Here is a 15,789-nt window from a genome sequence, read left to right on the forward strand (position 1 = left end):
CTCTTCTTTTTTGCTTCCCAGGAGGCAGCTCCCACTGCACTATTTTCCTAGCAAATGAAGTTATGACCTTCAGGATAAGGATTCCATCATTCCTTTGCATTTTATTTTTGTCAGGCTATCTTATGCTTTCTTTTCAAGCTGTATTTAAGTGGCAAGAAATGGCAGGGAATGGTGTGCAGTTTAATCCTGGGAAGAGAGGGGAGGAAGGACTAGGGAGTGGCCAAGAGGAGTTGAACAGAGGGATGTTTTATTTGTTTCTCTTGATATTTCTGGGACTGATGCCATTATTTATGTGTTTATGATGCTTTAATACTCTTTTTGCTAGCTTGAGGCCAAACTCATAGTCCTTGCTCAGCTCTAAAAATCCACTGAGGTCAAATTTTTATGACTAGAGGCTTAATATCAAGCCAAAAGGCTGGATGTAGAGAAAGGAAAGGTTTCTTGCATGAGAGCAAATGACTGCTATGAACCCTAGAAGAAAACATTTTCCACCTCACTAATTGCTGAGGACAAAGGACATTTGTACTTCCTCAGCCACCATCAAGAGTGACTGGCCATTGGAATGTGCTGCCCAGAGAGGTAGTGGAGTCACCATCACTGGAGGTGTTTAAGAAGAGCCTGGATGAGGCACTTGGTGCCATGGTTTAGTTGATTAGATGGTGTTGGGGGATAGGTTGGATTTTATCTCCAACCTATCACCCAAGGTCTTTTCCAACCTGGTTAATTCTATTCTATTCTATTCTATTCTATTCTATTCTATTCTATTCTATTCTATTCTATTCTATTCTATTCTATTCTATTCTATTCTATTCTATTCCATTCCATTCCATTCCATTCTCACTCCTATTCCTATTCCTATTCCTATTCCTATTCCTATCCTATCCTATCCTATCCTATCCTATCCTATCCTATCCTATCCTATCCTATCCTATCCTATCCTCCATAGCACTTCCTATGAGAATGACAGCTGTCACCAAAGGATCTCCCTTAGCATAAGCAAGATAAAGGCCTTAATTCTGAAAGCTAAGATTTGACCTAAACCCTAGATAAAGTAGCTAAATCAAAGTTAAAAGTGACAAAAATGGCCAAACCCCTCCACATTTCACACTGCTCATGGTGAACTTCCTTCCACATTCCATGAGGAAAGACCTCTTTGCTGTGAGGGTGCTGGAGCCCTGGAGCAGGCTGCCCAGAGAGGCTGTGGAGTCTCCTTCTCTGGAGACTTTCAACACCCATCTGGACACATTCCTGTGTGGCCTGCCCTTAGGTGATCCTGCTCCAGCAGTGGGGCTGGATTCAATGAGCTCCAGAGGTCCCTTCCAGCCTCTGTGATTCTATGATTCCTTTCCATATTCTTTTTCTGTCCAGCACACACCAGCTTGATTACAGCCTGTCAGTCCTAATCCAAACATCCTGGCATGCATCAGCTAGGGTCACAACATCAACATCCTTTGCAGGACATCCTTCTTTTGAAGAGAAATAAATTTGATCTGCTTTACTGCTGCAAGTGCCCTTGAGAGGCACAGACTGCTGCTTGTGCACTCAGCCTGGGACACAGCAAACACTTTTCAGTTTGCATGAATGGATTCATGCTGTGACATAGAAAAATAAGTCACTTTATTGCCTCCTGAAGCTCATCATTAAACTTGCTTTTAAGTGGCAAGATTCACATGGCTGAACTAATCTATTCTCTGGACAAGTGCCTCCAGTGCCTCCTTATGTGTCTGTGTTAAGGAACTACTGCAGTAAGTGTGCATGCAGATGTGTGTGTGTGTTAGGATGTAGAATCATAGAATTGTCAGGGTTGGAAGGGACCTCAGGGATCAGCCACCTCCAACCCCCCTGCCATGGGCAGGGACACCTCACCCTACAGCAGGTTGCTCACAGCCACATCCAGCCTGGCCTCAAAAACCTCCAGGGATGAGGCTTCCACCACCTCCCTGGGCAACCTGTGCCAGTCTCTCACCACCCTCATGGGGAACAGCTTCTTCCTCACATCCAATCTCAATCTCCCCATTTCTAGTTTTGCTCCCCCTGACCCCAGTCCTATCACTCCCTGACACCCTAAATTGTTCCTCCCCAGCTTTCTTGTGGCCCTCTTCAGGTATTGGAAGGCCACAATTAGGTCTCCTGGGAGCCTTCTCTTCTCCAGACTGAACAGCCTTAACTCCCTCAGTCTGTCCTCAGAGCAGAGCAGCTCCAGCCCTCTGCTCATCCTCGTGGCCCTTCTCTGGACACCTTCCAGCACCTCTAGATCCTTCCTGTAATAGGGCCTCCATATCTGGACCCAGTACTGCAGGTGGGGTCTCAGCAGAGTAGAGGGGGAGAATCACCCTCCTCACCCTGCTGCCTGTGCTTCTCTTGCTGCAGCCCAGGATGTGGTTGGCTTTCTGGGCTGCAAGTGCACACCACTCAGATGTATGACTGTGAGAGTCTTCCTGGCACGCTTCTGTGCTTGTGTACAGCCTTGCAAGGGGCTGGATAGCTGCACAGAGTCAAGGGTGCCCACACTGGTGTCTTTCAAATAGATGTTGTATATTTATGCTAAAGTCACAACCCCCCTTTTTGAAATGAAAGCCTATTTATTGGCATGCTCACTGAGTTTGAGCTGCAGGTGCCAGCAGGCTTCTTCAGATACCAAACTCAGACATTGCCTCTCCTCAGAAGTAATGGTAGGTCCTATCTCCTGGAAACCCTGGCGTGAAATCAACCTCAGGTATCAAAACCTGAGAGTTTGATCTTCAGTTTTGCACTCAGCTTCATGTCATTTAACCCACTGACCCATGAGTGTATGCCCATCCACACAGGGGGGTTTCCTGTCTCATTTGAAGCAGATTTTGAAGGCCTCTCACAGAAAGGAATTCCTCAGCTTCACTCCTAGTATAAAAAAACCACAATCACTTTCTTTCTCACAGCTTGCTGACAGAACTACTTTCCTCTGGGGTGCTCCACTCCATTTTAGGGAGCAATGGAACCAATGTTTGCAGCTGCAGTGCTGGAGGCAGGATCTGGCTATATCTTTCATCAGGGATTTTCTTTTCTATCCAGGATATTCTTCTGCTTCCCCTTCACACCTTCTCCAGGCTTAAAGTGGAAACTTTCATTTTGTTGTGGAGGAAAACTAGAATGAAAGAGAGGGCCAAGAAGATACCAGAGCTGTCCTCATATTTCACTACAGACCTTCCCCCCACTGGCTTTACTCCCAGATAACAGCATGACACCAGGAGTGGTGGAAGCAGAGAAGCTTCTGTCAACTAGTTTTTCAGGGAAGACACAAAAAGGAGTCCCATGGTAGAGGTGGCCAAGGCAGAAGGAGAGAGATGAGAGAGGCACATGACCAGAACTGGCACCCTGCCATGCAGTCTGGGCAGAGGGAGATAAGTGGAAAGGTGACAGTGTCTTGTGCCTAGCCATAGCTCCTCGAGGTGCAGCACCTCAAGTGCATTTCTGCTGTCAGCATTTCATGAGTGTAATATATTTACCAGATAAACCTCGAGCAGTTAGTTAAAGGATGCCACACAACACCCTTCTGCTGCTGCTTTGGCATGGGCTGAACAGCAGCATATTGCTATCCTGGGATGCATCAGGAGGAGTGTGGCCAGCAGGGCAAGAGAGGAGATTCTCCCCCCTTACTCTGCTCTGCTGAGACCCCACCTCGAATATTGCATCTAATTCTGGTGTCCCCAGCAGAAGAAGGACACAGAGCTCATGGGCTGAGCCCAGAGGGGGGTCACAAAGATGATCCAAGTGCTGGAGCAGCTCTGCTATGAGGACAGGCTGAGGGAGCTGGGGCTGTTCAGCCTGGAGAAGAGAAGACTCCAGGGGGACCTTCTAGCTGCCTTCCAATAGCTGAAGGGATGCTACAGGAAGGCTGCAGGGGGACTTTTCTTGAGGGTGTCTAGAGACAGGACAAGGGGGAATGGTCTGAAGCTGAGGGAGAGCAGGGTTAGGCTGGATCTTAGGAAGAACTTCTTCAGCACATGGGCATCAACAGGACAAGGGCACTGCCATCCCGTCCGTAGGTGTTGGAGGCGTGTTGGAGGCAGCCAAGCTAACATGTCTCACTTCTGTGTTCCTCAACTGTTACTACTCTCACTTAAGGATACAGGTTTGTTTTTCCCTTCTCAGCCCTGCTGAAGGCAGGAGTGCCATCTGTACAGGTGAGCACACAGAAAGGCACGAAGATGGTTTCCTCAGTGATGAAACAACAAGGAAAAGATCTGGTTTTACAACAAGTGTCTTGTCATTCCCTCTGTAAAACCACAGGGAAGGACTCCAACCCAAACATCTTTGATCCCAGAGGCTGTTAAGGGCTCAGCAGTGAACATGTTGAATAAGTCTGTGGCTGCCAACACGTTACAAGATCTTGGAGACAGGTTGCAGCTCCTTGCTAGATACGAGACTGGTTTCCTTCAGGCACTTGTGAATGTGGCAGCTGTAGCTACAGAGAGCTCACTGAGGGGGTTAATGACTGTAAATGGCACCAGGAGTTCCTGGCATACAAAAAGGTGAGATCCAGGAGAAGCCAAGCCTCAGAGGAGGTGAAGAGTGGGGCTCCAGGTTCCAAATGTGAAATCACTGTCATCAGGAAAGAACAGCACTGGGAAAGCTTTCCTCTCCCAGCCTGCACAGCAAAGGAAAGAAGAACACCTGAGACAGCAGACCAAAGGCATCTCTAGGATGTAAAGGTGAGGCTGTGCTATGTACCTGTGCTGGTTTAGGTGAGGCTGTGCTATGTACCTGTGCTGTTTTACTGCCAAAAAGGGACCCCCACCCCATTTGCTGTTAAGATTATACTCTCAGCTGGCCGGGCAGGCCAACATGCTCTACTTTACAGCTTCTTATCCTGCAGCTGGCTGCAAAGCACTGTTTTAGGGCATGATGAAATAGCTTTGCAGCTGAAGCAAGAGGTGCAAACACTTAGAAGAACAAAGCCAGTGAAACTGGGCAATGTTTCAAACCATTTATCAAAGCATTTTCAGTCTCCTCTCTCAAGGTGAGCGATGGAGTCAGAACACATTGCGCCAGTCAAAACCCTCTGCAGCCAGAGCACTTCCTCCAGCAAGTGTCACTAAACCCTCAATGCAGAGCCATAGGCTGGGCTCAGACCTGTCCCAGCTCTCTAAGGGGTACTGCAGTCTTCCTTTTTATAAACAATCACGAAATAAATCCTTGGGGTTATGTCTTGCAGGCTGTTTGGCCCTTGCAGGTGTGATCAGAAGCATTGCACTCTGCCCTACTCCTCTCTAGCTCCTGATGTGTACAATGGTGCTGGCCAGTCACCCATCACCACCAGCTTCTTGCTCTCATCCAGCATCTCACCCATGGAAAAAATCCAGGCTGGGAGCAGAGTGGGTTGAGATTAGCTCTGAAGAAAGAGATTTGGGGGTGTTGATTGAGGAGAAGCTCCCCAGGAGCCAACAGTGCCCTCATGCAGCCCAGCAGGCAGCTGTGTGCTGGGCTGCAGCCAGAGGAGTGTGGGCAGCAGGGCAAGAGAGGGAATTCTGCCCCTTGACTCTGCTCTGCAGAGACCCCACCTCCAATCCTGCCTCCAGTTCTGGTGTCCCCAGCAGAAGGAGGACACAGAGCTGTTGGAGTGAGTCCAAAGGAGTCCACAAAGGTGATCCAAGGGCTGAAGCAGCTCTGCTCTGAGGACCAGCTGAGGGAGCTGGGGGTGTTCAGCCTGGAGAAGAGAAGACTCTGGGAGGACCTTCTAGCTGCCTTCCAATTCCTGAAGGGATGCTACAGGAAGGCTGCAGGAGGACTTCTCATAAAGGTGTCTGGAGACAGGACAAGGGGGAATGGTTTGAAGCTGAGGGAGAGTAGAATTAGGGTATTAGGAAGAAGTTCTTCAGTACAAGGGTGGTGAGACTCTGGAACAGGCTGCCCAGGGAGGCTGGGGATTCCCCCTTGCTGGGGGTGTTCAAGGCCAGGCTGGATGGGGCCTTGGGCAGCCAAGTGTGGTTGAGAGGTGTCCCTGCCCATGGCAGGGAGGTTTGGGTAGATGATCTCTGAGGTCCCTTCCAACCTAAGCCAGATGATTTGTGAGGAAAGAGCTAAGAGAAGCAGGCAGCTGGGCTGGCTGGCTGGTGCTTAGCAGAGGTGCTTAGAATCATGCAGCACCTGAACAGCTGCTCTGAACTCCTCAATTCACTAAAGCATGGGTTAGCTCAGGAGGGGAATAATTGTTAAGCAATAACCCCCACTGCTTTTTGGACAGCATCTGGTTTAAATACCCAGTCCTCCCCTGATTATCTCTGGTCAGATGCCAACAAGGTTTGCTACACAGCCACTGCAGCTCCACTGCTGTTTGCTAGCAGAACACAGGGTAAATAACTGCTTTGGGCTATTATTTTAAGCCTTCCCCTGCTGGAAACCCTCTGATCACATATGTTTCACTCCATAACTCTGGCTGTGAATGGGAGCATGAATGCACTAACTGAACAGCTCTTCAGAAGGCATGAAACCAGCTCTGCCTTAAAATGTGGACAAAGTTGATAAGCTGAAGGGAAGAATTGCTTACTCTGCACCTCCCTTTGGATTTCCTTAGGAACACTGACATATGGGGAAGGGAAAAAAAGAGGGCATTTATGCAATTTCTTCCTGATCTTGGCCATGAAGTTGGTCAGGTGCCACCAGGACTGCAGAACTGAATTTGCTTGGCTGGGTGAAGGTTAAAAGTGCTGCAGAGGCACCCAGCTTCCTAGTGTGGCATTTATGGAGCTCCACAAACAAATCTGTAGGCACTGAAGGGAATGCTGCCTGCTTCTATCTCTTGCTGGCAATGTGGAATCCAGCTGCTTCTGCTTGCAATACAGCAACAGCACTCCTGAAAGACTTTGTGTGGAGCTGCATGCTCTTGCTGCCTCTGAGCTATTAAGTTTGCAGGAGTATTGATTTGACTAGCTCTTGTGCTGGTAGGCAGCCTCTTTAGTCTCCTGTCTCAGGGAGCCCCACCTCGTAACACACTTCCCAGGGAGGGGATTCTGCATAAGTGCACAACATCTGTTTGACAGAAACCACTGTGGGCACCCTTGACTCTCTGCAGCTATCCAGCCCCTTGCAAGACTACACAAGCACAGAAGTGTGCCAGGAAGATTCTCACAGTCATACACCTGAGTGGTGCGCACTTGCAGCCCAGAGACCCAACCACATCCTGGGCTGCAGCAAGAGAAGCAGAGCCAGCAGGGCAAGGGAGATGATTCTCCCCCCTCTACTGTGCTCTGCTGAGACCTCACCTGGAGTACTATGTCCAGTTCTGGAGCCTCTGTTACAGGAAGGATCTAGAGGTGCTGGAAGGTGTCCAGAGAAGGGCCACAAGGATGAGCAGAGTGCTGGAGCTGCTCTGCTATGGAAACAGACTGAGGGAGTTGGGGCTGTTCAGTCTGGAGAAGAAAAGGCTCCCAGGAGACCTAACTGTGGCCTGCCAGTATCTGAAAGGGGCTCCAAGAAAGCTGGGGAGGGACTTTTGAGGGTGTCAGGGAGTGATAGGACTAGAGGGGATGCAAAACTAGAAATGGGGAGATTGAGCTTGGATGTGAGGAAGAAGTTGTTCCCCATGAGGACGGTGAGAGCCTGGCACAGGTTGCCCAGGGAGGTGGTGGAAGCCTCATCCCTGGAGGTGTTTGCAGCCAGGCTGGATGTGGCTGTGAGCAACCTGCTGTAGCGTGAGGTGTCCCTGCCCATGGCAGGAGGGTTGGAACTGGATGATCCTTGTGGTACCTTCCAACCCTGACTGATACTATGATACTAAGAATTTCTTCCTCCCAATCTCCAGTCTCAGTCTCCCCTGTTCCAGCTTCAATCCCTTGTAAAAAGTCCCTCCCCAGCTTCCTTGTAGCCCCCTTCAGGTACTCCAGGTGAAGAGCAGGGTAGAGGAGCAGAATCACCTCCCTTTGAATGTACTAATAAGTGGAAATGGCATTACAATGACACCATTTGACACCAGTTTAATTTGAATGATTAGAACAGGGACTTGACTCTTTGGGCTGTGCTGCAGCCGTAAGAGCTCATGCCTGTCTCCCAGGCCTGTAGCAAGGCCAAAAAGCTTGCTGAAGGAGTGGGTATGCAAAGTGGCTTTTTTAATTAAAGACTCCTAGATCAAAGAGAGCTGCTTGGATTGCTCAGATTTTTCACTGAGATACCCCAGGAAAAACAGGTTTTGTGTTTCTGCTTGTTTACAGCCACACTGTAAGAGGGATGTTCAAGCAGGAAGGAGTTCTGGTTGAGTAATCAGGAGGAAGAAATGGTCAGAGAATGGAAGTGGCCTCGGGCTGGCAAGTGTGGCAGCCACTTATAGCACAAATAATATTCACAGATTGCACTGGGGGGGAAGGGACCACCAGAGGTCATCTTGTCCAACCCCTTTGCAGTGAGCAGGGACTCTGCCAACTAAATCAGGCTGCCCAGGGCCACATCGAGTCTGATCTTGAATGTCTCCAAGGATGGAGCCTCAAGCACATCCCTGGGCAGCTTGTACCAACCTTTCACCACTCTAATTGTAAAGAACTTCCTCTTGATGGCCAGCCTCAATTTGCCCTGCTCCAGTTCATTGTCTCTTGTCCTATCCCCACAGACCCTTCTGAACAGTCCCTCTCCAGCCTTTCTGTAGGTCCCCCTCCAACACTGAAACAGTGAGAGCCAAGTTGCCTGGGACTGCTGTGACTCAGCAGTTCAGTAAGTCAGAGGCACATCTGCCCTGCTGGAAGCATCTTGGAAGAGGGTTTTTTTTGAGCTTGGGAATATAAACCAGCCACTCCTCCTCTCTCCTTTGGACATGTGCAGTAACAGGCCTGATCCAATTTCTGTGGAAGGCCATGAAAAGTTTCTGACTGCTTTGTAGCTACCAGAGCTGGGCCTATCTGATGGGAAGAACCCACAGGAAGGCTGGGAAGGGACTGTTGAGACTGCTGCAGGGTGGGGCTTCCCCAGGTAGAAGGATCGGTATGTCACAACTGCTACAGGGCTGCCTCTTAGGAAGGCCCTTTAGAGGCAGGATTGGCTCTGCCAACTCTGGAATTGATGATCTTCCCCATAAAATACACTCCCAAAGCTTATTTCCTTTTAAGTGGGCTAAGTGCAATGCCAGAGTGATCAGTGAAGAACTTCTGCAGATTAAACTCCAGTGGACTGATGCCAGCATCCACCTCTTGTAGGGCTGGCCCAAAGGACAGTTATTTAATGTACTTAGCTTCCTATTTCTGCCTCTTTAATTCTGGCTCATTTCCTTTGTTATTTAATGTTCACTTGGTGATTTTTAATCCCGACCACCTTACATCCCTTATGTACTCTATAGGTGCAGCTACAACACCCTCAGAAATGAAGGTTAAGTGTTAACACTTAACCACATTAAGAATGGCTCTGAATATGGTTAAATAAAATACCAGTTCTCTGTGATTTATCTAGAATTCTCTGGTCTAACAGAGAGAAGACTAAGTGCATTGACAACCCACTCCAAGGCAGGTATAATTCATTCTGCTGCAGCTGGCTGAGGGGTACTGAATGAAGGCCCTGGACAGGAGCCAGCAATGGGCACTTGCAGCCCAGAAGGCCAATGGCAGCTTGGGCTGCATCAAAGGAAGCATGGCCAGAGATGGAGAGAAGTCATTCTGCCACTGCTCTGCTCTGCTGAGACCTCACCTGCAGTGCTGTGTCCAGCTCTGGAGCCCTCAACACAAGTAGGACATGGACCTGATGGAGGAGGTCCAGAGAAGGGCCACAAAGATGATGAGGGGGCTGGAGCACCTCTGCTACGAGGCCAGGCTGAGAGAGCTTGGGTTGTTCAGCCTGGAAGGTGTCAAGGGCAACAAAGCTGGGGAGGGGTCTGGAGCACAGCCCTGTGAGGAGAGGCTGAGGGAGCTGGGGTTGCTTAGCCTGGAGAAGAGGAGGCTCAGGGGAGACCTTCTTGCTCTCTCCAACTCCCTGAAGGGAGGTTGTAGCCAGGTGGGGGTTGGTCTCTTCTCCCAGGCAGCCAGCACCAGAACAAGAGGACACAGTCTCAAGCTGCACCAGGGGAAGTTTAGGCTGGAGGTAAGGAGAAAGTTCTTCCCAGGAAGAGTAATTGGCCATTGGAATGTGCTGCCCACGGAGGTGGTGGAGTCACCACCCCTGGAGGTGTTCAAAAAGGGATTGGATGTGGCACTTGGAGCCATGGTTTAGTCAGGAGGTGTTGGGTGATAGGTTGGACTGGATGATCTCTGAAGTCTTTTCCAAGTTTATTGATTCTCTGATGGTGTACAAATGAGAGGAGAATGCAGGGTTGCTTGAGTGGTCTTTTACTTGATCTGTGCTGTGAAAGTGTACAGCCAGCTATATACAATATATGCAACAAAGGAGAATTTATCTACAACAGAATACCATTAGTTTGGCTGAAAGAATCTCACTTGGCTGAGGTTCTTTTTTTTTTTTTTTTGCAGTTCTTTGATTTTTAGAGCTTCAAAAATTGAGGTAAAAGTAAGCAGGGGTGTGGGGACAGCCAGCCAGCAGCCTGACCCAGAGCCCCAGCATGAAGCAAGACTGAATTACATATTCTTAACTGATCTGGAACTCACCACACCTATCCTAAAACACTTAAAAATGTGCTCAACTCCAAAGTTTGAACTTCACCTGACACCTGTGTGTGACCCAAAAGGCTGTTCTGAATTAAGATAGAGAGCTGGGAGAGGGAAAAGTCACTTTTCTCTAGCCTGCTGTCTGCAAATCCTGCCCCTAACCTGGGGGTGGGTGGGGAGGGCTAATGCAATTCTGCGCTCTTAGGGAGGTGCCAAACTGTTGTGGCTTTAACAGATTTGGGTCACTTATAGATAAACCCAAGCAAAATAAAAATGGACCTGCTCCAGAATTCCTTTTCCCTCGCAGTCCTGAGGCCCCTACACACTTGCCTGATCAGCAGAAGTACTGCCTGGGCTATCCACTTGAATGCTAAGCTCCTCAGAAAGTTTCTTTAACCTCTCTTCCAAGAGAATGTTTTTTTTTAACTCCTCATTGTAGTTGTACTTCAGATCTTCAATTTCTTCAAAAAAGGAAGGGTCAAAGTTGTCCAGTTCTTTCCTCAGCTTTTTTGTTTCTTCCTGTTATAATAGAATAGAATAAATAAGGTTGGAAAAGACCTTTGAGAACATCCAGTCCAACCTATCACCCAACACCATCTAATCAACTAAGCCATGGCTCCAAGCGCCCCATCAAGTCTCCTCCTTAACACCTCCAGGGATGGTGACTCCACCACCTCCCTGGGCAGCACATTCCAATGGCCAATCTCTCTTGCTGGGAAGAATTTCTTCCTAACATCCAGCCTGAACACAGCACAGCTGGCACAGCTTGAGACTGTGTCCTCTTGTTCTGGTGCTGGCTGCCTGGGAGAAGAGACCAACCCCCACCTGGCTACAACCTCCCTTCAGGGAGTTGTAGAGAGCAAGAAGGTCTCCCCTGAGCCTCCTCTTCTCCAGGCTAAGCAACCCCAGCTCCCTCAGCCTCTCCTCCCAGGGCTGGGCTCCAGACCCCTCCCCAGCTTTCTTGCCCTTCTCTGGACACCTTCAAGTCTCTCAGTGTCTTTCAAAAACTGAGGAGCCCAGAACTGGACACAGGACTCAAGGTGTGGCCTAACCAGTGCTGAGCACAGGGCACAATGACTTCCCTGCTCCTGCTGGCCACACTATTGCTGATACAGGCCAGGATGCCATTGGCCTTCTTGGCCACCTGGGCACACTGTTGGCTCATGTTCAGCTGCTGTCAATCAGTACCCCCAGGTCCCTTTCTGCCTGGCTGCTCTCCAGCCACTCTGACCCCAGCCTGTAGCACTGTTCAAGAGAGTGAAGGAATTACCACCTTTAATGCAGACCTTAGGACAGAAAGAGCAAGGAAAGCTTTTTTTTTGGGCGAGGGGGGTACCTTTTTAAAGAGGCTAAATGCTGAGCAAATGATCAACTTCACTAGGGGCAGAAAAACCTCCCCAGGGCAACCTGGTCTAGTTGGGGATGTCCCTGCTGTCTGCAGGGAGGTTGGACTGGATGAGCTTTGGAGGTCCCTGCTGGCCTGGACCATTCTATGGTTCTAACTACCACCAAAGCAGGCTTCATGAAGATGCTGTTTAGAAACTGACTTTTTCTTCCTAACTCTGCTTTTGCTCATTCTCCTGCCTGCAGTGATCCTTACACCTCACCTTTAGTTGCTGGTTTTCCAACTCTGAGGCTTTCAAGAGGGTCTGGAGCTCAGCTACTTTTGTCACTAACTTCTCATTTTGCTCCTTCTCTGTGATTCCATTACATCCTGCAAGGAAAAAAACCTAAGAACAGTCTTGTCAAGAGGAATTTTGCATTTCCAGACAGCTGAAACAGGGAAGTGTGCAACCCAGCTGGGATCAAAATCCACCACAAATTCATCCTGGGCAAACCAGTTCCTGTGACTGAGTGCAGTGCCCCCATGGCCACTCTGCTGGCACACTTCTGAGCAGTACAGCCACAAAGCAATCAAATGCAGGCAACTAGGAAATGGCACAGGATTAGCATCTTGTTAATTGCATTCATGATTTTAAGAGGTTTAATTGTTCCCCCCCAGTTACATGACAAGCTGCTACCCCAGTGCTCTGCTTTTGCCTTGGGACTGATGCCTCTCAAGTCTTCCATCACTCTCAGAGCAGGGCTTGGGAAATGGACTCTCACTGGCTGCCAGCTTGGGCTACACATGACATTTGCTTTCAAGAATTCACTGCAGATCATTTTTCAGAGCTTTCATAGAATCACAGGATGGTAGGGGTTGGAAGGGACCTCTGGAGATCATCCTATCCAACCCCCCTGCCACAGCAGGATCACCCAGGGCAGCCACACAGGAGCACAGCCAGGTGAGTCTTGAAGAGGAGACTCCACAATCTCTGTGGGCAGCCTGCTCCAGGGCCCCAGCACCCTCACAGCAAAGAAGTTCCTCCTGATGTTGAGGTGGAACTTCCTGGGTTCCAGCTTGTGTCCACTGCCTCTTGTCCTATCACTGGGCACCACTGAAAAGAGCCTGGCCCCTTCTTCTTGACACCAACCCTTCAGATAGTTGTGAACATTCCTCAGGTGTTCATAACATCTGATGAGGTCATGGAGAGGGTGCAGAAAAGAGCAGCAAAGATGCTGAGAGGACTGGAACATCTCTGTGATGAGGACAGGCTGAGAGAATTGGGGCTGTTCAGTGTGGACAAGAGCAGCCTGAGGGGGATCTCAGCAATGCTGATCAGTTCTTCAAGAGTCGGGGTCAGGAGGATGGGACCAGGCTTTGTTCAGTGGTGCCCAGGGACAGGACAAAGGGCATATCAGAAGTTCCATCTAAACATCAGGAGGAACTTCTTTACTTTAAGGGTGCTGGAGCCCTGGAGCAGGCTGCCCAGAGAGGCTGTGGAGTCTCCATCTCTGGAGACATTCCAAACCCACCTGGACACACTCCTGTGGGAGCTTGTCTAGGTGCCCCTTCCTTGGCAGGGGGGGTTGGACTGGATGATCTGCAGAAGTCTCTTCCAAGCCCTGCCATCCTGGACTTTGTGATATTTCTCTGGCACTGATATAATTCAATAAATTCTATGGGTTTATGATTTCCTGCTGATCACATGCTAAGTAAAAAGCAGGGCATTAGGGACTGAAAATGGTTACCAGCAGCAGGACCTCCACTTGTATCTGTGTGTCTGTGGTGCTTCTGCTCCTCCAGCTGCTGAGCCAGCTCTGCTTTCTCTTTCTGTAACTGATGATTAGTTAACCTGGAAGATAAAACCATTTCAGAATAACATCTTAAAGGAATACAAAATGCAGAACTGAAACCAGCAGTGGCCACTCCCTGATCTTTCTTCTTGCATGTCCTAGTGCCTGAGGTGTTGAGTTATGTAAAAGAGGTTACCTTAAAAGCTGAAGCTTCTTGATGAGGCTTTGCTCTGTGCTTGCATCTTCTGGAAGGTGTTTGAGAAGCTCAAGCTTAAAAGGAAAATGAAGATATTTTTACTGGTGAAAAGAGTTTCTATGGAGGCTGCAGCTCAGATGGAGTCCTTTTAGAGTCAGGATGAAGGAAAGAAGAATGAAAATAATACTAAGGATGTAACCCAGGTTATCACAGAGGAGTACTAAGTGTTCATCTACTGAGTTTCCACAATTAGAGACTGATGAAATGTATGAATCTCTTTTCAGTGGTGCTCAGTGATAGGACCAGGGGCAAAGGACACAAAGCGGAACACAGGAAGTTCCACCTCAACTTCTTTACTGTGAGGCTGCTGGAGCCCTGGAGCAGGCTGCCCACAGAGGTTGTGGAGTCTCTTCTGGAGACCTTCAAGACCTATCATGTGCTAGGTGACCCTGCTTTGGCAGGGGGGTTGGACTGGATGATCTCCAGAGGTCCCTTTTAACCCCCACCACTCTAGGAACAGTGGAACTATAATAATAATGATAAAAAATACCAGAACAAGAAAGAGGACACAGTCTCAAGCTGTGCCAGGGGAAGTTTAGGCTGGAGGTGAGGAGAAAGTTCTTCCCAGAGAGAGAGATTGGCCATTGGGATGTGCTGCCCTGGGAGGTGGTGGAGGCACCATCACTGGAGGTGTTCAAGAGGGGACAGGATGTGGCACTTGGTGCCATGGTTTAGTAGTCAGGAGGTGTTGGGTGACAGGTTGGACTTGATGGTCTCTGAGGTCTCTTCCAACCTTACTGCTTCTCTAAATGTCAGCCCCTTAGGCTACATTTGCCTTACCTCCTTTTTAAGGCCTTCTAAGGTTTTGTCGGTGTCGTGCACACGTTTGGTTGTTTCCTGAAGCAGCCTTTTAAGGTCAGCAATGCTTTGAGTTTTTTTAGCAATATCCACTTCCATTTCCTTCATTTTTGTTTCCTGCATCCTGCTAGGAATTTTATTTAGTGAGAAAAAAACAAAACAAACCAACAAAGATCAAAGCAAAGCTTAGACTTTTGCAGAAATGGAGAGGAAAAGTATCTTCAGAGGATTAAATGCCATGAAACACAGCTTAAAAAACATCTGAAATCCTTCTATGGAGAAGAGGAAATAAACCCCTGAGAATTCCAATCTGTTTGCTAGCATTTAAAGAGGCATTAACACTTGTGTTTGTGTTTCTCTCTGTTACTTCTTTCTTGTGAGACCCCACCTCCCATCCTGCCTCCAGTTCTGGGGTCCCCAGCAGAAGGACACAGCTGCTAGAGAGAGTCCAGGAGGCCACAAAGGTGATCTAAGGGCTGGAGCAGCTCTGCTCTGAGGACAGGCTGAGGGAGCTGGGGGTGTTTAGCCTGGAGAAGGGAAGACTCTGGGGAGACCTTCTAGCTGCCTTCCAATCCCTGAAAGGATCCTACAGGGAAGCTGCAGAGGGACTTCTCTTAAGGATGTCTAGAGTCAGGACAAGGGGGAATGGTTTGAAGCTGAGGGAGAGCAGGGTTAGACAGGATGTTAGGAAGAAGTTCTTCAGTACGAGGGTGGTGAGACTCTGGAACAGGCTGCCCAGGGAGGTTGTGGATTCCTTCTCCCTGGGAGTGTTCAAGGCCAGGCTGGATGAGGCCTTGAGCAACCAAGTCTAGGTGAGAGACATCCCTACATGTGACAGGGAGGTTGGAGTAGATGATCTTTGAGGTCCCTTCCAACCTCAGCTATTCTATGATTCTGCATTCCTACCTGGTGACAATGGACTTCCAGTTTTTGCTGTCAGCTCCATCAAGTTGCCTCTCAGCCAAATGTAGCCTCTGCAGGGTTTCCTCCAGTTGCACAGTGAGCTTCTCATTTAAGATCTCCAGGTTACTCTTTGCTATTCGGAGCTTCTCTCCATTGTCAGCTTCC

At 48.9% G+C, this 15,789-nt stretch overlaps 1 protein-coding gene across 8 annotated transcripts in view; it reads right to left on the bottom strand.

Annotated features, from left to right (window-relative positions):
- Positions 1-10,036: 10,036 nt before the first annotated feature.
- Positions 10,037-15,789, bottom strand: part of CEP290 (centrosomal protein 290) — a 70,784-nt gene continuing 65,031 nt past the window's right edge. For 2 of the 8 annotated variants that reach the window (XM_068142797.1, XM_068142794.1), the window contains 6 exons: positions 15,628-15,788; positions 14,704-14,845; positions 13,864-13,937; positions 13,623-13,726; positions 12,158-12,264; positions 10,037-11,069 (listed from right to left, as the gene is read on the bottom strand). In XM_068142797.1, the coding sequence (XP_067998898.1) occupies positions 10,869-11,069; positions 12,158-12,264; positions 13,623-13,726; positions 13,864-13,937; positions 14,704-14,845; positions 15,628-15,788 (789 nt within the window). In that variant the 3' untranslated portion in view covers positions 10,037-10,868. Of the gene's footprint in view, positions 11,070-12,157; positions 12,265-13,622; positions 13,727-13,863; positions 13,938-14,703; positions 14,849-15,627; position 15,789 lie in introns of all 8 variants that reach the window. The other 6 variants (XM_068142796.1, XM_068142793.1, XM_068142798.1 and 3 more) reach the window with 3 other exon arrangements.

Source organism: Melanerpes formicivorus, unplaced genomic scaffold, assembly GCF_026170545.1.
Source record: "Melanerpes formicivorus ecotype bairdi unplaced genomic scaffold, bMelFor1.0.p_v2 SCAF_8, whole genome shotgun sequence".
NCBI classification, from domain to species: domain Eukaryota; kingdom Metazoa; phylum Chordata; class Aves; order Piciformes; family Picidae; genus Melanerpes; species Melanerpes formicivorus.